Consider the following 21,245-nt stretch of genomic DNA (forward strand, 5'->3'; position numbering starts at 1 on the left):
GAGGGGCGGGTGCGGGGTGGTGATGATTGCCCGTGGGGGATCTGAGTCCCCACATCGTGTGTGCACCAAATACTGCCTCCCGATTTTTATCTGATTTGTTCCTGATGGTGATGGAGAAGAAGACAACTCTGCACGATGCTCTTTTAGAAGTAAGATTTGTTGGACGGTACTGTCCTCGTTTCTCGTGCTGTAATACGTCCTTTACATCTACTGGGACACTGGATTTTTGACTGGTGAATTCCCAGGGACCTCATTTTTGGACATGTGGACTACTTTTTCGGGAAGGGGAAAGCTGTTGGCCCCTGTTCCCTCTAGGAGGAAGAGTAGGAGAAGAAATCACGCACATTTTGCTCTCTCTTCTAAACATACCCCTGCCCCAGAACCACCAAGCTTCCAGAAGCCTTTAAATAGAAGATATCAGTCCATCTCCATCTCTGCCTCACGCCACTGATTGTCAAACCTATTTTTCTTGTGGCTCCATCCCAGGCATTTCGAATATTTAAGAGTTTTTCATGAAATTATTAAAAAATAAAACATTAACTTAATTTTGTTTAATGTCATAAAACCCTATTGATGAAAAGTCAGAAAAGCAGTGGTACTATGTTTTTGTTTTGTTAGGAGGGAGCCTTGGGTTTGGTACCATGTAGAGAAATGTTAGATCCCTGTGAGCTAGTGTGGGACATCACCCCTTGTCCTGGACTCCGGGGTAACCGCCAAGCCAAAGTGATGATAGGGCGCTCAGGACCACCTTTCCCCACTGTAGGATCTCTACTATTCTCTTTCCACTCCCCCTTGGGGGGGAAAAAAAAAGCAAACCAAAAACCGTCTTTCTCTGGAAAAGAACTACTAGTAAATAGCAATGAATGAGCATTTATTGTCTTCATGAAGGTTGTTCAGGATGATGCAAGACATGGTCCAGATGCAAACATAATCTTTCCCTTGTCTCAGTGTTACAAATAAAATATCAGAGGAAAGTGGAAAGGAACATATTGCCTTAACATGAGTAAATAGGCTTCAAAGAAGAATGAAGGTCCATCTCTAGGATATATACACCAGAGCACAGGCAGATAATTGACTATACCTGTGATATTTAGGAATTCATACAAAGGGAATTACAGGTTGATTAATCCATGGGGGAAAAAAATAGAAATGTAAACTTGCATAACACCAGTCTACTGCGCTTTTCAGATCATGTGACAAATCAGTGGAGTACTTGGTTAAAGCCATTTAATGGTCTTTAGGCTTTTAAAAAATTCTTAAAGTGTTCCATCATAGAAAAAATAGAAAGATACCCAGAAAGACAAAATATAGTTCTCTTGTTCGTAATGTGCTATAAATTTGGTTAAAAGACATAATAGAAATACAAGTTGATCTTAGTTGAATTGGCTTAAAAAAAAAAAAAAAAAAAACACCTTAAAAAACACACCTAATGTGTTAGATACCTGAGCAGAATTAGTTAGAAAAAAAATCCCAAGAATGCAAAACCAAACAAAAGTGGAAGAAAACAAAGGAAAGAACGAATAGGATAGCAAACACAGAAGGCAGTGAATTTTTAGGTAAACTGTGCAATAGATAAAGTGGATATGCTGAAAAAACCGACTGTGTCCAGGGGTTTGTCGTTTTCTCTGGAGTTGCCACAGTTACAGCATGGCACTTCCAAGGTCTGGGAGTGCTGAGAGGGATCAGCTGTCCACAGTATCTGGCCCAGCTGTTGTGTGTTCTACTTTGTTCCATCCGCAGCTGAGAGGTGGTCAGGCTTCTGGTGACCCTGGGGAAAGCAGCTCTCCTCACCCCCTTATTAAAAATTTTACTGGAGTATAGTTGTTTTACAATGTTGTAATAGGTTCAATTGTACAGTGAAGTCATTGAGTTATACATATGCTCATTCTTGTTCAGCTTCTTTTTTTCATATAGGTTATCATAGAATACTGAGTAGAGTTCCCTGTGGTCTATAGTAGGTCCTTGCTGGTTGTCTATTTCGTATATATGTATATGTTAATCCCAAGCCTTGATTTATCCCTCTTCCACAGGTTTCTCTTTTCAGTATCTGTAAGTCTGTCTCTGTTTTATAAGTTCATTTGTCATTAAAAAAAATACATTCCACATATGAGTTATAGCATATGATACTCGTGTCTCTTTCTGACTTCACTCAGCCCCTCTCTTTAGTATAAACTGGAAGGTCATTGTTTTTCCCCACTGTGTGATTTCTTTGGGGAGGAATAAAAAAGGCCTTTTTGAAACTTGAGTGTATTTATGTTTCTTTAGTAGGGATTTCCTTGATTATATGGTCTATCAATTCTCTATAATTTGAAAATGTCCATTAATTTGATATTTGTTTTTCAGTATGTCCTGTCTGTCTTGAAATTTACCTACCCTACATTATTCCAAGGGTGAGTATCTTTTATATACATTTGTAGGAAATGTCCAACTAGCATTATTAAAATATTTTTAATGATTGCATAGATTTTTCATTAGATAGACATACTGTAATTTATTTAGTCCTTCTGTTAATGGCATTTAAATTGTGCCCCCTTTGGGGGGTATAAACACAACAATATTACTAGGGTTTTAGTATTTTCTTATTAATTTAATGAATTCTTCCTATTTTAAGGATGTCAACAACTTTTTTGTCATATTTATTGAAATTTGTTTTTTTTTTAATTTATTCTTTGCCATTTCATTTTGTTTAAAATTATTTTGATTATTTGGACTTTTTAAGTGACATTATAGACAATTCATTGTTTGAACATAGGAATGAAGCAGCAGAGAGAAACACAGATGAATCCAGAATGTGGTCTTGTAAACTGAGGGACGCTATTATTAGAAAGAAGACAGAAAATGGTGTAGACTCAGGTCAATAGAGTAGATACTGTAGCAACAGCATAGAGTGCTTTGGTGTTCACATTTCCCTCTTTTAGCTTAACCACCTGCCCCCCAGCTTTTTAAAAAAATTTACTTCCCTCTTTTACCTTAACCACCCGCACCCCCAGCTTTTTAAAAAAATATTTTATTTTTATATTGATTGTTTCTTTTGTGATGGCTACCATTGCTTTTAGGGGCTTCCCAGGTGGCACTAGTGGTAAAGAACCTGCCTGCCAGTGCAGGAGACATAGAGATGCAGGTTTGATCCCTGGGTCAGGAAGATTCTCCTGGAGGAGAGCATAGCAACCCACTCCAGTATTCTTGCCTGGGAAATCCCATGGACAGAGGAGCCTGGTGGGCTACAGTCCATGGGGTCATGACTGAAGTGATTTAGCATGCACCATATACTTATTCTTCTCATCACTATATCATATAGATAGTCACCTATATGTCACTAAAACTTTTTCCAATTCTTAGTTATTATCTGTTTATTTTAGTGTATGGTTCCAATGTGAAGAAATCATTCTCCTCATGGTTTTTATTTATGCTAGCCCCACTTATTATATTTTGTTATATAATCCTTTATTTTGCTTTTAGGTTGTTAATTTCATATGTAAGGTCATTTTCCTAGGGTCTATTTTTGAGCACTTATTTGTCAACTTTTATGGAAAGGGGCTAGTGCTAAATTGTTTTATTATAGCATTTAAATATGTGGTAGAGCACACCATCCCTCATTCTCCTCTTCTGTTTTTTTTAAAGTATCACAAATGGATACAGAGAAGCAGGGATAGACATCTTAATATCAATCAAGGTTGAATTCAGGACTAAAAGCATTAAGTAAACAAAGAAATATGTGTTACAATGCTAAGCAATGCAGTTCAAAATGAAAAGACGCATTGTAACACTAGAGCATGGAGTTCAAAGTGCAAATGAAATAGGATGAATATTTGTCAACCAAACAACAGAGCATCATCTTTTGTCAAATAAAAATGGCAAGACTATCAGGGATAAATAGAAACATTCTACTAATAGGAGACAAACTTACTACTATTTTTTCCCATGACAGATCAATTGGACAAACAAAAAACTAGAAAAAAATATCTCATCAATAGTGCAATTAATAAATATCAGACTCAGTATCTTGAAAATAGAGATTATGCCCCCTTTTAAAATGCCCATAGAATATTCACCATGAATAAAACATCAATTATTTCCTAAAGAGTCGCAATTATACAATCCCAGTGCAGTAAAACTAGATCTCTACCTCAAAAACATGGAGAAGGAAATGGCAACCCACTCCAGTGTTCTTGCCTGGAGAATCCCAGGGACGGGGGAGCCTGGTGGGCTGCCGTCTATGGGGTCGCACAGAGTCGGACACGACTGAAGCGACTTAGCGACCTTAAAAACAAAAGTCCTACCTACAAAGGGCTTTTGAACACATAAAAAGATATTCTTCATTCATGAGAAAATATAATTTTATACTGTGTTGAGATATATTTTTACTAACAAGATTTGAAAAATAAAATTTTAAGATTTGATAATACAGTGTTGACGAGGATGTAGAAAGCAGGTAGGTGCTCTAGGGATTTTCCTGGTGGTCCAGTGGTTAAGACTTCACCTTCCTATGCAGGAGGTGTGGGTTTGATCCCTGGTTGAGGAGATAAGATTCCACATGCCTCTTGGCCAAAAAGCCAAAAGAAAAAACAGGATCAATATTGTAACAGATTTAATAAAGACTTTAAAAATGGTCCACAACAAAACAAACAATTAAAAAAAGCAGGTACTCTCATGCTCTCATACATTGATTATAGGTAGAAAACTGTTGATGTTAATAATTGGCACACTGTCAGTGATTGGCATTTTGGTAGAATATAGCAATATGGCAATAGTTTGAATCCTTCAATCCAGCAATTCTACTTCTGGGAATCTACCCGACAGATTTACTTGCATTTATTTATTTATTTATTTATTTTATTATTTTTTTTTTACTTGCATTTGTTTAAACAAAATATTTGCAGAGATATACATGTGAAACATTGCAGCTGTTGGTGACAAGCATTTTTAATCAGCCTAATTTTCATCTATATAGAATCAATTAAATAAATTATATTGTATTCCTTGTGGAATACCATTCAAACGTTTAAAAAAAGCAAGGAAACTCTTGTGTATTGAAAAGGAGAGATCTTCAAGATTTTGTTCCCCATTTAACGGGGAACAAGAGAAAGTCCAAAACAGTGTAATACACTACCACCTTCTAGAAATGTGTGTATGTTTTCCTCATTTTAAAAGATTGGGAATTCCCTGATGGTCCAGTGGTTAGGATTCAGTGCTTTCACTGCTGTGGCCCCGTGTTCAGTCCCTGGTCTGAAAACTAAGATATTAAAGCTGCCTGGTGTGGCCAAAAAAAAAAAAATCAGAGGACTTCCGGTAGTCCAGTGGTTAAGACTGTCTTCCAATGCAGGGGGTGCGGGTTTGATCCCTGGTCATGGAGCTAAGACCCCACATGCTTCCCGGCCAAAACATAAAACAGAGGCAATATTGTAACAAATTCAATAAAGACTTTAAAAATAGTCCACATCAAAAAAAAAATCTTAAAAAGGTGAAGACCCTAATAAGAGTGGTTACCATAGGGAAAGATGGGCATGGTGCAGAGAGCAGACAGGGAAGGGGAGAAGATTTATCATCACTTACTCTTTTATGTTTTTTAATTTTTTGTTCCTTATCATATTATCACCAATATGTTGTTTCGGGTGAACTTTACAATCACTGTCAAGTTTCTCCCTAGTAGTTCATAGCAAAACCTTAAAAGATATCATCCATGATTGTGTATGTTTTGGTCAATAAAGCTGGGATATTGTTTTCTCCTTTTCCGACCCTGATTGCTCTTTCACTTCTGTCCAGGTCGAGGGACTTAGGGAATTTAGGTGGGAAAGGATGTTGTTGTCACCTGAATTGCTTTTTACCCTCCTTCTCTGTGGGCTTCCCCCGTGGCTCAGTGGTAAAGAATCCACCTGCCAAGTAGGTGACGCGGGTACGAAGGTTTGATCCCTGGGTCAAGAAGATCCCCTAGAGAGGGAAAGGGCAACCCCGTCCAGTATTCTTGCCTGGGAAATCCCATGGACAGAGGAGCCTGGCTGGCTACAGTCCATGGGGTGGCATAATACTTAGACACGACTGAGCAGTTCAACAACAAGAAGCTTTGCTGGAGCGACTCTCTCTCACCTGTGAGCCATTGTCCATTCTGGGCCTCCTACTTTGGACAGGCATCTGTTCAGATTTGTTGGGTTGGCCAAAAAGTCCGTTTGGGTTTTCGTACTGTTGCATGGGAAACCTGAATGAAGTTTTTGGCCAACCCAATACTTTCTCTAGGAAAATTTACCCAGCTCCCTAGACTAGATCAGTTGCTCCCTGCTAGCGTGTTTTGTGCTACCTGGTACTGTTCCCCTTAGGACTTTATCACACCTTATTGTATTTACCGGTTCATTCGCTTACTTCCCACTGCACTAGGGTTTCTCAGCCTCAGCACTATTGATGTTTTGACCTGGTTAACTCTTCTGAGAGGCTGTCCACCATGTTACAAGGTGTTTGGCAGCATCCTGGCTTCTACTTATCAGATGCCAGTAGCAATGCCTCCCCCACCCCCAGCTGTGACAACCAAAAATGTCTCCAGATACTGCCAAGTGTCCCCTGGGGGGGAGATCCACACGATCGAGATCCACTGCTCTAGACCAAGCTGTTGGAGGACACAACCCCATGTATTTCCATGCTACCTGGTGGGGTCATGGAAGGCTCCACAAGGGAGCCATAAAACCTGGATCTTATAGGATGGGCAGGTGTCCTCCAACACAGAGGAGATGGGAAGACTTTATGGGTCAAGAGGACCACATGTGCAGACTCTAAGAAGTGTGAAACAACCTGGCACATTGCCAAGGCTGTGGCCAGTTCAGTGTAGCTAGAATGTGGCTGCCACTGGCAGATGAACAGGAGCTGACCCTGGGGAGGAGCGGCTGCAGGTCCTGGGAGGCTTGTGTGTCCCATGCAAGTGACTTTGTCCTTTAGACCAGGGGTTCTCCACTGTCATGTCCCAACGCGTGGATGTGTTGTAATCACCTCTGGAGGTGAGATGTCTCAAGTCATAACTAAAAATAAGGTTTTGAAATTTATGAATGACTCACCAAAAATAGAGTAAAAGCAGTTACTGCAGAACGGGATAAAGTTGTGCCTACAGTACCTGTCACACATTTGGCACTCAGTCATGTCTGACTCTGCGATCCCACGGACTGTAGCCAGCCAGCCTCCTCTGTCCATGGAAATCTCCAGGCAAGAATACTGGAGTGGATTGCTATTCCCTTCTCCAGGGGATCTTCCCGACCTAGGGATTGAACCTGGGTCTCCAGCATTGCAGGCAGCTTCCTTACTGTCTGAGCCACCAGGGAAGACCCTATAATACCCATCATTCATTTGGCGTTTGCTGTACTTTCTGTACTGGGAGGCGAGGGGTGCTTATTTTGTCACCTGTGCCCCCCGCCTGAACTTTGCACTTGAAGAAATATGTCTCCTGAGAACTTCATGTCCCCAGGCATGTTGGCATAGCAAGGGGGCTGAGAGCTGCTGCCTGTGACATCAGGAGGAATCAACTGTTCTTAAAACAAGTGAGGAGCACAATTAGGTTTGCATTTTAGAACAAACCCTTTGGCTGCATCATGGAAGATGGACAGTGCAGGGCAAGCCTAGAGAGAAAGCAGATCCGCTAAGGAACTGATGCTGTGGTCTAGATGTGGGATGATGGGAGGTTGAATTAGGTAGAGGGATGGAAGGGAAGGCTTCAGGTTTCAGAGCTGTTATGGGGATAAAGTCAATAGGATTTTGTAAGTAGATGAGGGACGTGATGGCAGAGGAGGGCTAGGATGACATCTAGGTTTCCAGTTTGGCTGATTAGGAATAGTAGGAGGATGGCCAGGATGGGGAAGGGGAAATTCCAGATTAAGTTTTATCATCAGGAGCTTGGGGTTGGTGTCAAGATGGCTGCATCCTGTGAGAAGGGGGGTTTGGGACTCACCAGTGCAAGGTCATGGAGACGTGCTGGCTGTGGGTGAGACTGTTCAGGAAAAGTCTAGAATAAGAAGAGGAGACGGTCAGTGTCAGCAGGGAGTGGTACCGCTGGACTTATAATAGCAGAGGTCGAGAAGGACAGGTCTAGAGCTGGGGTGATGATTCAGAGAAAGTGGTAGAAAAGAGTTGTAAGAAGGCTCACAGTTGTCAGTCAACACATCTGTGGGGGTGAACCATGAGACCGTGGCACTCTTAAATTCACCTTGGCCCTTTTCCTTTTCAGGTGGCAGACATTGGTTGGTGGACTTTTGCTTCATGTGTCATGGAAACTGGGCTGGGTGGAGATCAGCAGCCGTTCAAGGTAGAATTGCCTCTTCTGTGCTTCATTCATGATTCATACCCTGCTTCCTTGTATGTTATTTGTATTGCATGGTGTTACATTGGGAAATACTCATGTTTATTTGAGTTGTATGATCTCTTAATTCCCTTCTAATCTTGAGATTCAATGGCTTTATAATCAAGTAGAACTCAAGTAGAGTTTTCCTGGTTAATGCCACTAATGTAATGTTAAAATAAATTGAGATATAAAAATTATAATGCCATATTAATTTAACTTTGTTTTAGATTATAGGATTACTATGAGTAAGTTATTAAATCAACTTTAAATTTGGGGGATACATTTTTTATTTTGAAACTATTTCCTGCTTACAAAACAGTTAAAAGTGGTATAAAAAGGTCCCATACTCTTTATTCAGATTTCCCAATTATTATTTTACCTTGCTTCTATTATCATTTTCTCTTGATATATACATATATATATATATATACAGTCATTTTTTTCTGAATTATTTGAAAGTAAATAGCAGATTTTCTTTAATTCTAAATTGCTGAGTGTGTATTTCTTAAGAGTAAGGATTTTCTCTTACATGACTTCAGTAGTTATCAAAATGAGGAAATTAACACTGATACAATAGTATTATCTCATCTGTAGACCAATATTTATTTTGCCAGTTTCCGTAATAATATTCTTTATAACCCTCTCCACAAAAATTCTGATCCAAGGTCCAATTCAGTCACACATTGTTGTTATGATTCTATTAAGACCGCTTTTCAAATAGATTTAAAAGAAATGTCAAAGACCATGACATTTTTCAGCCAAAATGATCATCTGAATTGGCTATGTGAATCATAGATAAATCCTCACATAGGTAAATCCTCATGATTCTTTGAGAACATCATGCCTCACCTGAAATGATGTAGAAAATGAAAAGAAAATGAAGTTAAGATTTACATAAATTAGGTAAATATCCCAGTTGAATGATCAGGCCAAGTCATTTGCCTTGTGGTCCGAGTTATCTGCCCAACTTCTCCATGAAGATAAATTGCTTCCTTGCTAAGTCACCCCTTGGCTTAGCATACTGGAGAAGCTTTGGGAATGAGACCAGTATAAATATTAATAATTTTGGCTCCTCCTGAAAACATATAACTGGAGAGCAAAATACTGGTCTGAAGAGGTTTGACAAGGGTGAGGCCCTGGGAACTTGGGTGTGGATTAATTTCCCTGACCCAATTACATCATAGTTCATATTCTGAAAGAATATCCCACATGAAATGCTTAACTAATCTGAAGGAATAGTTCATTAAGTCATACTCTTGCATTTCCATGGTAGAGTGTTCTCTACTTGATAAAATACAGACTTCTGGGATTTCATAGGTGATATTGAGCACATGTCTTATACTCTGTTATTATGGTGGATAGTTCAGTGAGAACTGGGTCTCCATTTAAACAAATGTGGGTCCTGAATTCACAAAGCATGTGATAGTTCTATGATTTGGTTAAATAACAAAGCATTTGGACTCCGAATAGTTGAATGTATTCCTCCACAGAAGCAAGAGAATTGGCTGTCAGATTTTAGACTGGGGTCTACCAGGGCTGATCAACACGGATCTTCCACTCTTACAGCATTCCTGACCATGATTAACTTGTAGTTTCTGATGAGAATTATTTACTTGTTCATAATGGTCATTTAAACATTACCTAGGGATTCCCAGGTGATACCAGTAGTAAAGAATCAGCCTGCCAGTGCAGGAGACTCAAGAGACATGGGTTCAATCCCTGGATTGGGAAGATCCCTTAGAGAAGGAAATGGCAACCCACTCCAGTACTCTTGCCTGGAGAATCCCATGGACAGAGGAACCTGGCCGGCTACAGTCCATGGGGTTGCAGAGTCGGATGTGACTGAGCACAGGACTGGAAACATTACTTTACTCATATTTGCTTAAGAGCAATGCCATTGTTCATACTTAAACATTTTTTGGCATGTGAAAGATACATAACATAATATTTACTGTTTTAAAATAGTTTTAAAGTATACAGTTCGGTGGCATTAAGTATGTTCACAATATTGTACAACCATTACCACCATCCATTTCCAGAACTTTTTATCATTCCAAACAGAAACTCTGTATCTATTACATGATAGCTCTGGCATTAAAAAAAAAAAAATCTTAAAAAATATAGCTACAGGACTTCCCTCATGATCTGGTAATTAAGACTCCATGGTTCCACTGTTGGGGGCATGGCTTCAATCCTTGGTGAGGAAACCAAGATCCCACATACCTCAAAGACTGGCAAAATAAAAAATAAACAGATGATAGCTCCCCTCTCTCTCTACCCACCGCAGCCCCTGGTAAAGCTCTGTTGTTTTCTGTCTCTATGAATTTACCTACTCTGGGTACCTCCTTTAAATAGAGTTGTATGGTACTTGTCCTTTTGTGACTGGTTTTTTTCACTTGGCGTAATACCTACAAGCTTCATCCATGTTGAAGATTGTGTCAACATTTCCTTCCTTGTTAAGGCTTTTCATTGTGTATATAGACCACATTTTGTTTTTATACCACATTGTATACTGCATTTAGTGTATCCATTTATCCGTTGATGGATTTCTTCATATTTTTATTGCTTGTTTTTGGAGGGGGGAAGGGGAAAATGACTAGTAGAACTTAGTGAAGTCAAAGATACTCAAGATGCTTTCCTTGAAAGAAGTGGTTCTCAACAGAGAAGTTTGAGACCCACGAGACATTGCTGTCCCTTGAACACACATGCTGCTAGATGTTACCCATCTCAGAAGAGCTGTCATCGTATTTCTTTTTAGTCCCCTTGCTAAAGCTCCCAGAGACTTTTTTCAGTTTTATCCCCTGGACTTCTTTGGTGGTTTCACGGCCACACACAATATCAGCCCAGTTAAGCTTCTTGGCAAAGATTCTAGTGTCTTAGTTTGTAGTGGGTCTTGTGGTTGATAACGGGTGTCACAGCTCAGCATTTCCAGTCACCCCGGGCCCTGGGCAGAGGGGTGTTAACCAGGTAGCAAGTGGCAGGGACCCAGGCCCAGGGCTCCTTCATGGGCTGGGCGGAACTGGGTTTGTGTTTGCCGTGGCTGCTGTTTCCTAGCAGGCTTGGCTTTCTGATGATGTCAGTAGAGAACCAAAGTCCAGCTTTGCTGTGTGACTGGACTTGTTCGCTGTGTGACTGTGGACTTGTGTAGAGATAATGGAGGGTGGGCTCTACTCAGAAAGGAAACAACCCCAGGAAGACAGTTTGGAGTTCCCAGTGACATCATGGACATCCGCATCACCCATGGAGTGAAAGCGAAAGTCACTCAGTCGTGTCCAACTCTTTGCGACCCCGTGAACTATACAGTCCATGGAATTCTCCAGGTCGAATACTGGAGTGGGTAGCCTTTCTCTTCTCCAGGGATCTTCCCAACCCAGGGATCAAACCCAGGTCTCCCACATTGTAGGCAGATTCTTTACCAGCTGAACCACAAGGGAAACCCCTCACCCGTGGAGAGCGGGCCCCAAATTGGTCCTTCTTTTTTTTTAATTGGAAGATAATTGCTTTGCAATGTTGTGTTGGTTTCTGCTATACAACAATGTGAATCAGCCTTAAGTATACATATTATCCTCTCCCTCTTGAGCCTCCCTCCCATATCTCCCTCCTACCCCTCTAGGTCATCATAGAGCACTGGGCTGAACTCCCTGTGTTATATAGCAACTTCCTACTATCTATCTATTTTACTCATGGTAAGCATATTGAAAAGCAGAGACATTACTTTGCCAACAAAGGTCCGTCTAGTCAAGGCTATGGTTTTCCCAGGGGTCATGTATGGATGTGAGAGTTGGACTGTGAAGAAAGCTGAGCGCCGAAGAATTGATGCTTTTGAACTGTGGTGTTGGAGAAGACTCTTGAGAGTCCCTTGGACTGCAAGGAGATCCAACTAGTCCATTCTGAAGGAGATCAGCCCTGGGATTTCTTTGGAAGGAATGATGCTGAAGCTGAAACTCCAGTACTTTGGCCACCTCATGTGAAGAGTTGACTCATTGGAAAAGACTCTGATGCTGAGAGGGATTGGGGGCAGGAGGAGAAGGGGATGACAGAGGATGAGATGGCTTGATGGCATCACTGACTCGATGGACGTGAGTCTGAGTGAACTCCGGGAGTTGGTGATGGACAGGGAGGCCTGGCGTGCTGCAATTCATGGGGTTGCAAAGAGTCGGACACGACTGAGCAACTGAACTGAACTGAACTGAAGTATATATATTTACCATGTGTATGGTCTTCCCAGGTGGCACTAGTGGTAAAGAACCTGCCTTCCAATGCAGAAGACATAAAAGACATGGGTTCGATCCCTGGATCAGGAAGATCCCCAGGAGTAGGACATGGCAACCCACTCAAGTATTCTTGCCTGGAGAATCCCATGGACAGAGGAGCCTGGTGGACTATAGTCTAGTCTATAGGGTCACAAAGAGTAGGACACGACTAAAGCGACTTAGCATGCACGCACCATGTGTATATATTTCAGTGCTACTCTCTCAATTCATCCCACCCTCTGCAAATTGGTGTTTAATAGCCTATGCCGTTGAGAGTTCATTTAAACTGTCGTTGTAGCCGGGAGTACAGGAGAATCCTAGATTCCCTCTCAAATAAGTCACAGAACCTAGTACCACGCTTCTTCCATTGCAGAGAGGCCATGACTGCTGTGTGGGTCAGCCTCTGGCCATGTCATGTACCGACTCCACTACCTGACCCGATGAAATTGTTCTTCTCCCAGATGTTTGCCCAGCACCCAGTTGTTATCACTGGGTGCCGGATGATACCCTGGGAGGCTCTATCTTGGGAAAAATAGCACTGGTTTTCATTCACAAGCTTGTCATTCTACAGTGGCTCCTGCTGTTGTCAAACCTTTGCAGAACATTGCAGTGATTTTTCTAGCAGATGTTGGAAGGCCTGAGCGGGAGCTTTCTGTATTTACAAAATGTGATCCTGAATGAACATTGTGACCTGTTTCAGCTGACAACATTGTAGCACAGCGAGACCATGTCCTTCTGTTAGATTCTAGAACCGCTGCTGAGGACAGACTCAGTTGTAAATTCACTGGAGACGGTATTTTATTTAAAAATTATTTCTTTATTTTGGCTGTACCTTGGGGCATCCAGAATCTTAGTTCCCTGACCAGGGATTGAACCCATGCCCCCTGTGATGGACGTGCACTTTCTTAACCACTGGACCATCAGGGAAGTCTCTCACTGGAGACTTTAGATGGCATCTCCCGGCTCCTGTGTTACCAGGCTGTATATTTAAATAAAAATATTTTGAGAGTAACCTTTAGCCTACTTGTCACTTTTTGTCCACTATGAGAAAAAAGTTTGACTCTCAAGGTTTTCAGTTAAGAGAAATTCTACGTTAGAAAAACAACAACCTGTGTCCTAATATCTTTGTGACCAGAGATTTCTAATAGATGAAGAAGCCCCCACCCCTTAATTTTCCACTGAGAGTCTTTGCTGGAGAACCTTAACAAATATCTTTGATAAAACCTGCAAATTAACTTAGCCCTGTCCATAAAGATATGAACAATGAGATAGCCAGCTAGGGTTGAGATTATACTTCTTTTTAATTATTGATTATTTATTGGTTTTTCAGTGAGCTAGCCCATCTTTGTCAAAGCTACTGGTGGTCCAAATTTCCCAAATAGTGTTGAAAGACTCGTAGTTTTCTAAAAAGTCATCTTTGCTCACGGAGGAAAGTTAGCACTCAGATTCATGTGTTTTTGATAGTCTTCCCTGTTGTTTTTGCTCCAGAGGAATACTTTACACATATGCATATGTTGGAATTACTTTAGGGGAATAATAAAGCCAGCTTTCAAAACTTCCACAGGAAATATGCTGCTGCTGCTGCTAAGTCGTGTCAGTCGTGTCCACTCTGTGCGACCCCATAGACGGCAGCCCAACAGGCTCCTCTGTCCCTGGGATTTTCCAGGCAAGAATACTGGAATGGGTTGCCATTTCCTTCTCCAATGCATGAAAGTGAAAAATGAAAGTGAAGTCGCTCAGTCGTGTCCGACTCTTAGCGACCCCATGGACTGCAGCCAACCAGGCTCCTCCGTCCACGGGATTTTCCAGGCAAGAGTACTGGAGTGGGGTGCCATTGCCTTCTCCGGGAAAAATGCTAAGAACCACCAAAAGAATAAAACAGGGAATAAAATCTGACTGGTGTTGGTCTGGTGATTGGGGTGGTACCTGGGGAGAGTCCAGTAGGCCAGTGATAGTAAAAGGACAAGATTTTTTTAAGTATCAGCTTTTTCGGGCTGCTTTTGGTCTTCATTACTGCACATGGGCTTTCTCTAGCTGTGGCACATGGGCTTCTCATTGTGCTGGCTTCTTTTGCTGCAGAGCAAGGCCCTCTAGGGCCCTTGGTTTCAGAAGTTGTGGCACGTGGGCTTAGTTGCCCCACAGCATGTGAAATCTTCCCAGACCAGGGATTGAACCCGTGTCTTCTGCACTGGCAGATGGATTCTTAACCACTGGACCACCAGGGAAGTCCTCCTGAAGTATCAGCTTTTTTTGAAGTACCCTTCACAAATACAATTTAAAGTTATTCAGAGTATGCAGTGGGGCTTCTCAGGTGACTCAGTGGGTTAAGAATTCACCTGCCAATACAAGAGACACAGGAGACATGGGTTCAATCCCTAGGTGGGCAATATCCCCTGGAGTAGGAGATGGCAACCTGCTCCAGAATTCTTGCTTGGAGAATTCCATGGACAGAGGAGCCTGGTGGCCTACAGTCCATGGGGTCGCAAAGAGTTGGACATGACTGAGCGACTGAGCATGCACACGCACAAAGTATGCAGTGTGGTGATGTATTATATATGTATATACACACGCATTGTGAGAGATTCCCACCTTGCATTAATAAAGGCATCCATCACCTCACTTATTTATTTATTTTGTGAGAACAGTTAAGTTTATTAGCAAATTTCAGTGATAGGGTACAATGTGAGCAGTTGTAGTCACTGTATGATATATTAGATCCTCATAGAATACATTGTTCATTGTTCACCAATAATCAATACACATTATTCACCTTGTAGCTGAAAGTTTGTGTCCTTTTATCAGGAGTTGTTCCCCCCACTCCCTAGCCACTGACAACTACTTTTCTACTCAGTTGCTATTAAGTTTGACTTTCTAAAAAAAGGTGACCCATATAAGTGATACCATGCGGTATTGGTCTTTCTCTGGATGGGATTTTCTGACCTTTGACACTGCAGGCCATGCCCACACCACTCAGTGCAAAGGAATCTGCTGAACTCATTCATAATAGACTCACCATGTGGCGCTGTCACTCCCAGTCCAGACGGCCCTTTCTGGCCTCTTAAATCCATGGTATGAAATGTAAACATCCTTAGACTGTTATGTCTTGCACATTAACTTGGATTTGTAGTTCCCTGGACCCTGTGCATGAGCAAGGTGCTTGTTTTCTTTCTCCCATCTATTAGAGATGAGATATGTTCCTCTTTTATCCTGCCTCACTTCATATTTGGGGACCTCTGTCCATAGTGCTCAGTCATGTCCAACTCTTTGCGACCCCATGGACTGGGGCCCATCAGGCTCCTGTGTCCATGGAATTCTCCAGGCAAGAATACTGGAGCAGGTTGCCATCTCCTACTCCAGGGGATGTTCCCCACCTAGGGACTCAACTGATGAGTGCATTGCCATTTCCTACTCTGGGGGATCTTCCTGATCCAGGGATCAAACCTGCGTCTCCTGCATTGGCAGGCAGATTCTTTACCTCTGAGCCACCAGGGAAGCTCCCTGATATCTTGGGCAAGGGTTATTTTCAAGTTTGGAAACAGCTTTAGGGTCACTAGGTGTCAGTATAACACAAGAGTTTTTAAGAATTCAGCTCAAGGATCCTGCCAGGCTCCCATGAACAGATAAACTGAGTGTTTTCAGAGAGCAGATGTTCCTTCAATAATGCATGCTCTATTTGAAAAACAAGTGATTTAATTTAATTAGCCTTCATCTCAGTAACAACAGTTTTAAGATTCATGCCAACAGACTATTGTTAGCTTCTTGCAAAATGCTTTATTCATCAGGGTTCTTAGGGACAGTAGAGTGTGCAGAAGCAGAAAGCAAAAAGTACACGATGCACACAAGATGCAACATTTGTGCTAATAAATCATGTAGGAAAAACTGTGTGTCACCACTCTTTTTAAAGCAGACCCCGTAGCAAATAGTCCTTCAACAGAGTACAGTCTGCAATCTCTCTCAAAAGGAGTTGCTATGAGATCCCTCCTACACACACACACACACACACACACACACACACACACATGCACGCATGCATGTCCTGGTTCAACAGCTCCCCAGAGGTCCTCAAACCACAGAGACTTCAGATTCTGCCAGGACCTTCTCAGGATTTAATCCTGTCTTGCCTCCTTTGATAGAACAATGCAAGGGTAAACCAGCATAGGAGGCCCAGATGGTGCCACCTTATGAATTAAAGGTGGAGAGGAGGTGTTTCTTTGTTCCTAGTAGGCTGTTGAGTGTCTTGGAATCACGCAGTGTTGGAGCTGCCAAGGAGCATCTCCATCAGCTCAGGCTGCTAGCCTGAAAGACCGTGGGCTTAAACAACAGACATTAGACATTTATCTCTCACAGTTCTGGAGGCTGGGATGTCCAGGATCAAGGTGCCAGTGTGGTTGGGTTCTGGGGAAGGCATCTTCTGGGTTTGTAGATGTTTGCTTTCTTATTGGGCTGCCCTGGTGGCTCAGTGGTAAAGAATCTGCCTGCCAGTGCAGGAGACACGGGTTCAACCCCTGGGTTGGGAAGATCCCCTGGAGGAGGAATGGCAATCCACTCCAATATTCTTGGCTGGGAAATCCCATGGACAGGAATCTGGCAGGCTCCAGTCCATGGGGTCACTAAGAGTCAGACACAACTTAACAACTGAGCGCACATGCATGCATGAACTCTTTCTTGCTGTATCTTAACATGGTGGTGGTGTGTGTAGGAAACAGAGAGAGAGAGATTGATGAAGCAGAGAGAATAGAGGAGGCATGCTCTCGTGTCTCTTCTTACAGGGGCACTAATTCCATCTTGAGGGCCACACCCTGATGATCTGATTACCTCCCAAGGACCCTGCCTCCCTCCATCACACTAAGGGTTAGAATTTCAACATGTGAATTTTGGGAGGACATTAACATGCAGTTCATAGCAGAGAATAAATCAGTATAGGTCCTTGGAAGGCAATTATATAACCAGTTGCAAACTTTAATAGATGTATCTTTGAACAGCAATTCCACTTAAGGAAATGCATTCTGAATATTGTGAACATCATGAATATGAGAGGAGAATATAGTCAAGGATAATTACTGCGTTAGAATAGTAAAAACCTAGGCTGAACTTATATGTTCAGCCGTAGCATGGGATATGCTTGTGTGCTCAGTCCCTCAGCTGTGTCTGACTCTTTGCAACCCTATGGACTGTAGCCCACCAGCATAGGATATAATTATTAATGAGTTGGGGATGACCTTTTTGACATGGGAAGGTGTTAAGCAGGTTATAAAACAACCTGTATAGTTGGATCCAATTTTTGTTGAAGTATTTGTATATGTGCGTATGGGTACTGTTTGGAAAGAGATGAAACAAGGTATTAACAGTGGTTGTCTTTGGGTAGTAATTATAATTGTAATTATAATGTTTTTCTTGATAATCTGTGTTTTCAAAATTTTCTAACATGGAAGGCACCATTTTTTAATAAGAAAAAGAGATTAAATTATCATAGAAAACAAAATAACTGCCTCTATTCCAAGTTTCTAAGTTCTTGTCTATTGAAGAAAAACATGTTTGCTTTTTAATGCAGTTTTTTGTTGTTACGGTTGTAGGTTCCAACATGATTGTTGTAAATGTTTATTGAATTTGAAATTGTTACAGCTCCTCCATTGGGGCCATTTTAGAGAGGCAGATGACAAGATATAGGAATTTTTCGCTTTCATCCCTGTCCTTGGAAACTGAGTAGCTGTAAGCACCAACAATTCTGTTCAGAGCAAAGTCTCTGAAGGGCTTGAGAAAAACAGAGGAAGAAATGTGAATTAGGGTCATGACTGCAGTTTCCTGATGTATCTTGTTGCTTTGTACCTAACTAGCAAGAGCAGGGAAAACTTTTTTTTTAAGTTACAAAAATAATTCATGGCGATTCATTCAGCAAATATTTGAGCATCTGTTGTATAAGCTAGATATTGTTTTAGATGTATGGGATAAACAAGGAATAGAACAAACAAAAACCCTTGCTATGTTCTAATGGAGGTAGACAGACAAGAAACAAATGAAATGTAAATGGATGATGTGATAGGTGTAGAGAAAAATGGAGCTGGATAAGTGGATAGTGTGTATGTGTGTATGCCTGAGTGTGGGCCAGTGGTGGGGTGATGGTTGTTATTTTGTATGGCATGCGTAAGAAGGATTCAGGGATAAGATGACTTTTGAGTAGAGATCTGAGTACATGAAAGAGTGAACCATGCAGGTATCTGGAGGGTGAGGGCTACAGGCTGAAGAATATTTGATGATCAACAGTGAGGTCAATGCAGTTTTACTCCACTTATCAGTGGAAACATCATCATAGATATCTTTAAGTACTTAATCAACAGCAATAATAAATAATAAAGTACATAGCCTCCAGAAAAATACCAATTTAGATTCCCTGATGGCTTAGATGGTAAAGAATCCGCCTGTGATGTAGGAGACCCAGGTTCAATCCCTGGGTTGGGAAGATCCCCTGGAGAAGAAAATGGCAACTCACTCCAGTATTACTGCCTGGAGAATCCATCCCATGGACAGAGGAGCCTGGCAGGTTACAGTCCATGGGAGTGCAAAGAGTTGGACACGACTGAGCAACTAACACACTCACACATATCTCACAGCAGTATATGAAGGCATTAATTTTATGACCCACTATATTACATATCATTTTTTAAATATAAATTTATTTATTTTAATTGGAGGCTAATTACTTTACAATATTGTATTGTTTTTGTCATACTTTGACATGAATCCGCCATAGGTGTGCATGTGTTCCCCATCCTGAACCCCCCTCCCACCTCCCTCCCCATTACATATCATTTTTTAAAAACTGCTAGTTTCTTGGACAAAACTTGGTACATCATTATTTTTCAAAAGATTGGCTTAGGTTTTTTAAATTAATTATTTATTTATTTTTAGCTCTGCCGGGTCTTTGTGGCTACACTTGGGCTTTCTCTAGTTGCAAAGAGCAGAGGCTACTCTAGTTGCAGTGCATGGGCTTCTCACTGTAGTGCTTCTCTTGCTGCAGAGCACAGGCTCTAACTAGGCGGGCTTCACTAATTACCGCATGTAGTCTCAGCAGTCGCTGCGGCACACGGGCTTAGTTGCTCCCTAAGAACCAGGGATCAAACCCACGTCCCCTGCACTGGCAAGCGGATTCCTGCCCACTGTATCACCAGGAAAGTCCAGTATATCATTGTTTTATTTTAAAATTCTTGTAGTATAATGGATGTTGAATAATTTTTTGTATGTTTATTGGCCATTTGTATTTCTTGTGTGTATGTGGGTATGAGAGAGAGACACACACAGAAGCAGGAGAGAGAAAATTACCTATTTTTGTCATTTGACTATTTTTCTTTTTTCTTTAGGGGAGTTGGTTTTTCTGTCATTGATTTATAAACACTCATCCTACATCAAGCATATTAAACTCCAACCGGTTTTATGCGTTGCCTATATTTTTCCTGGTTTGTTAATCATCTTTTCATTTTCTTCATAATATTTTTGGCCATTTTATATAGGCAGATCTCTCAATCTTTCCTAGTGGTGTCTGTCCTTGAAGTTGTGTATGAAAACCCAGAAGCAGAACATTTATTGAATAGTTTTTTAACATGCCATGCTTTGCCCCGAGTGCTGCTTATTCATTCTCTTAGCTAATCATCTCAGTAGCCTTCTGAGCATTATTATCCCTGTTTTATAAATGAAAAAAGTGAGCTTTCACTGCAAATCAGCTTTAGAGTTGGGGTAAAAACCAACTAGCATCAGAGTTGGAATATAGATTTGCTAAGTAGGAAGGTTTGCCTGACCATATTCTTTCTATTACATACAACCCCCTGCTCTGTATTTGTGCATCCTTCCTGCCCCCACCCCTAGATGACCTCTATGACCCCTGGATAGCCCCTGTCCTAGATGCCCTGACCTAGAAGACAGGGCACAGCCCACCCAGAAATGTGAGTGAAATCTGTCCATCTTTTAGAGCTGTTGGTTAAAGTTAGCTGACTGCTGGAACAGTCCTTGGAAGTGAAGAGAGTTAATCATAATTTCCAAGATTTGGGCAACCATGTGACCATATAAGATTATAGTCTCCAGTGCCCAGAACTAGATACGATTTCCATCACTTACTGCTGTATCTTCTGAGAAAAGAATCCTCAGTTTTAGCTGAGCTAACTAGGGTGTCAAAATTATAGTTTCCTTTCTCCCTGAAGAAAGGCTTTTAAAGAACTGCTTCAAGAGACGACAAAAATGCTAAGAAACACCACCCTTGCAGCTCACGTCTTCACCTTGTGTACACACTGCCTGGAAGATCATGGAAGGTTCAGTTGTCCTGAATTTTATCTGCCCCAGTAGCTGTTGAAAGGTCTGACCCCTCCATATTGTGAGATCCCACTCACAGTTGTGAAAACTCTGGAAGCCAGAGATCCAAATTAGAATTCCTGAAGCAGCCTGTGTATATTTTTTTCTGGTTGAAGTCCTTTCTTTTTTTTTTTTTTTAAAGTCTTTATTGAATTTCTTACAATATTGTTTCTGTGGTACGTTTTTTGGATCTTTGCCAACAAGGCATGTAGGATCTTAGCTCCCCAACCAGGGGTCTAATTGGCACCCCCTGCATTGGATGGTGAAGTCTGAACCACATGACCACCAGGGAAGTCCCCTTTCTTTTTTTTTTTTTAACAACAAAAAGAAACATGTTTTATTGA

At 41.4% G+C, this 21,245-nt stretch overlaps 1 protein-coding gene across 21 annotated transcripts in view; it reads left to right on the forward strand.

Moving 5' to 3' along the window:
- Positions 1-21,245, forward strand: part of SLC35D4 (solute carrier family 35 member D4) — a 120,525-nt gene that overhangs the window by 173 nt on the left and 99,107 nt on the right. For 19 of the 21 annotated variants that reach the window (XR_015153807.1, XR_015153810.1, XR_015153814.1 and 16 more), the window contains exons 2-3: positions 2,344-2,390; positions 8,198-8,275. The exons of the other annotated variants lie outside the window; for them this stretch is intronic. Coding sequence is in view for 6 of the 19 variants with exons in the window: in XM_086372977.1 (XP_086229103.1) it covers positions 2,344-2,390; positions 8,198-8,275 (125 nt within the window). In the remaining 13 variants the exon portion in view is untranslated. The remainder of the gene's footprint in view (positions 1-2,343; positions 2,391-8,197; positions 8,276-21,245) is intronic. 21 annotated transcript variants of the gene reach the window in all.

The sequence above is a fragment of the Bos grunniens genome, chromosome 24, assembly GCF_055505025.1.
Source record: "Bos grunniens cultivar Pamir isolate PY7600 chromosome 24, Bosgru_T2T1.0, whole genome shotgun sequence".
Classification (NCBI taxonomy): Eukaryota; Metazoa; Chordata; class Mammalia; order Artiodactyla; family Bovidae; genus Bos; species Bos grunniens.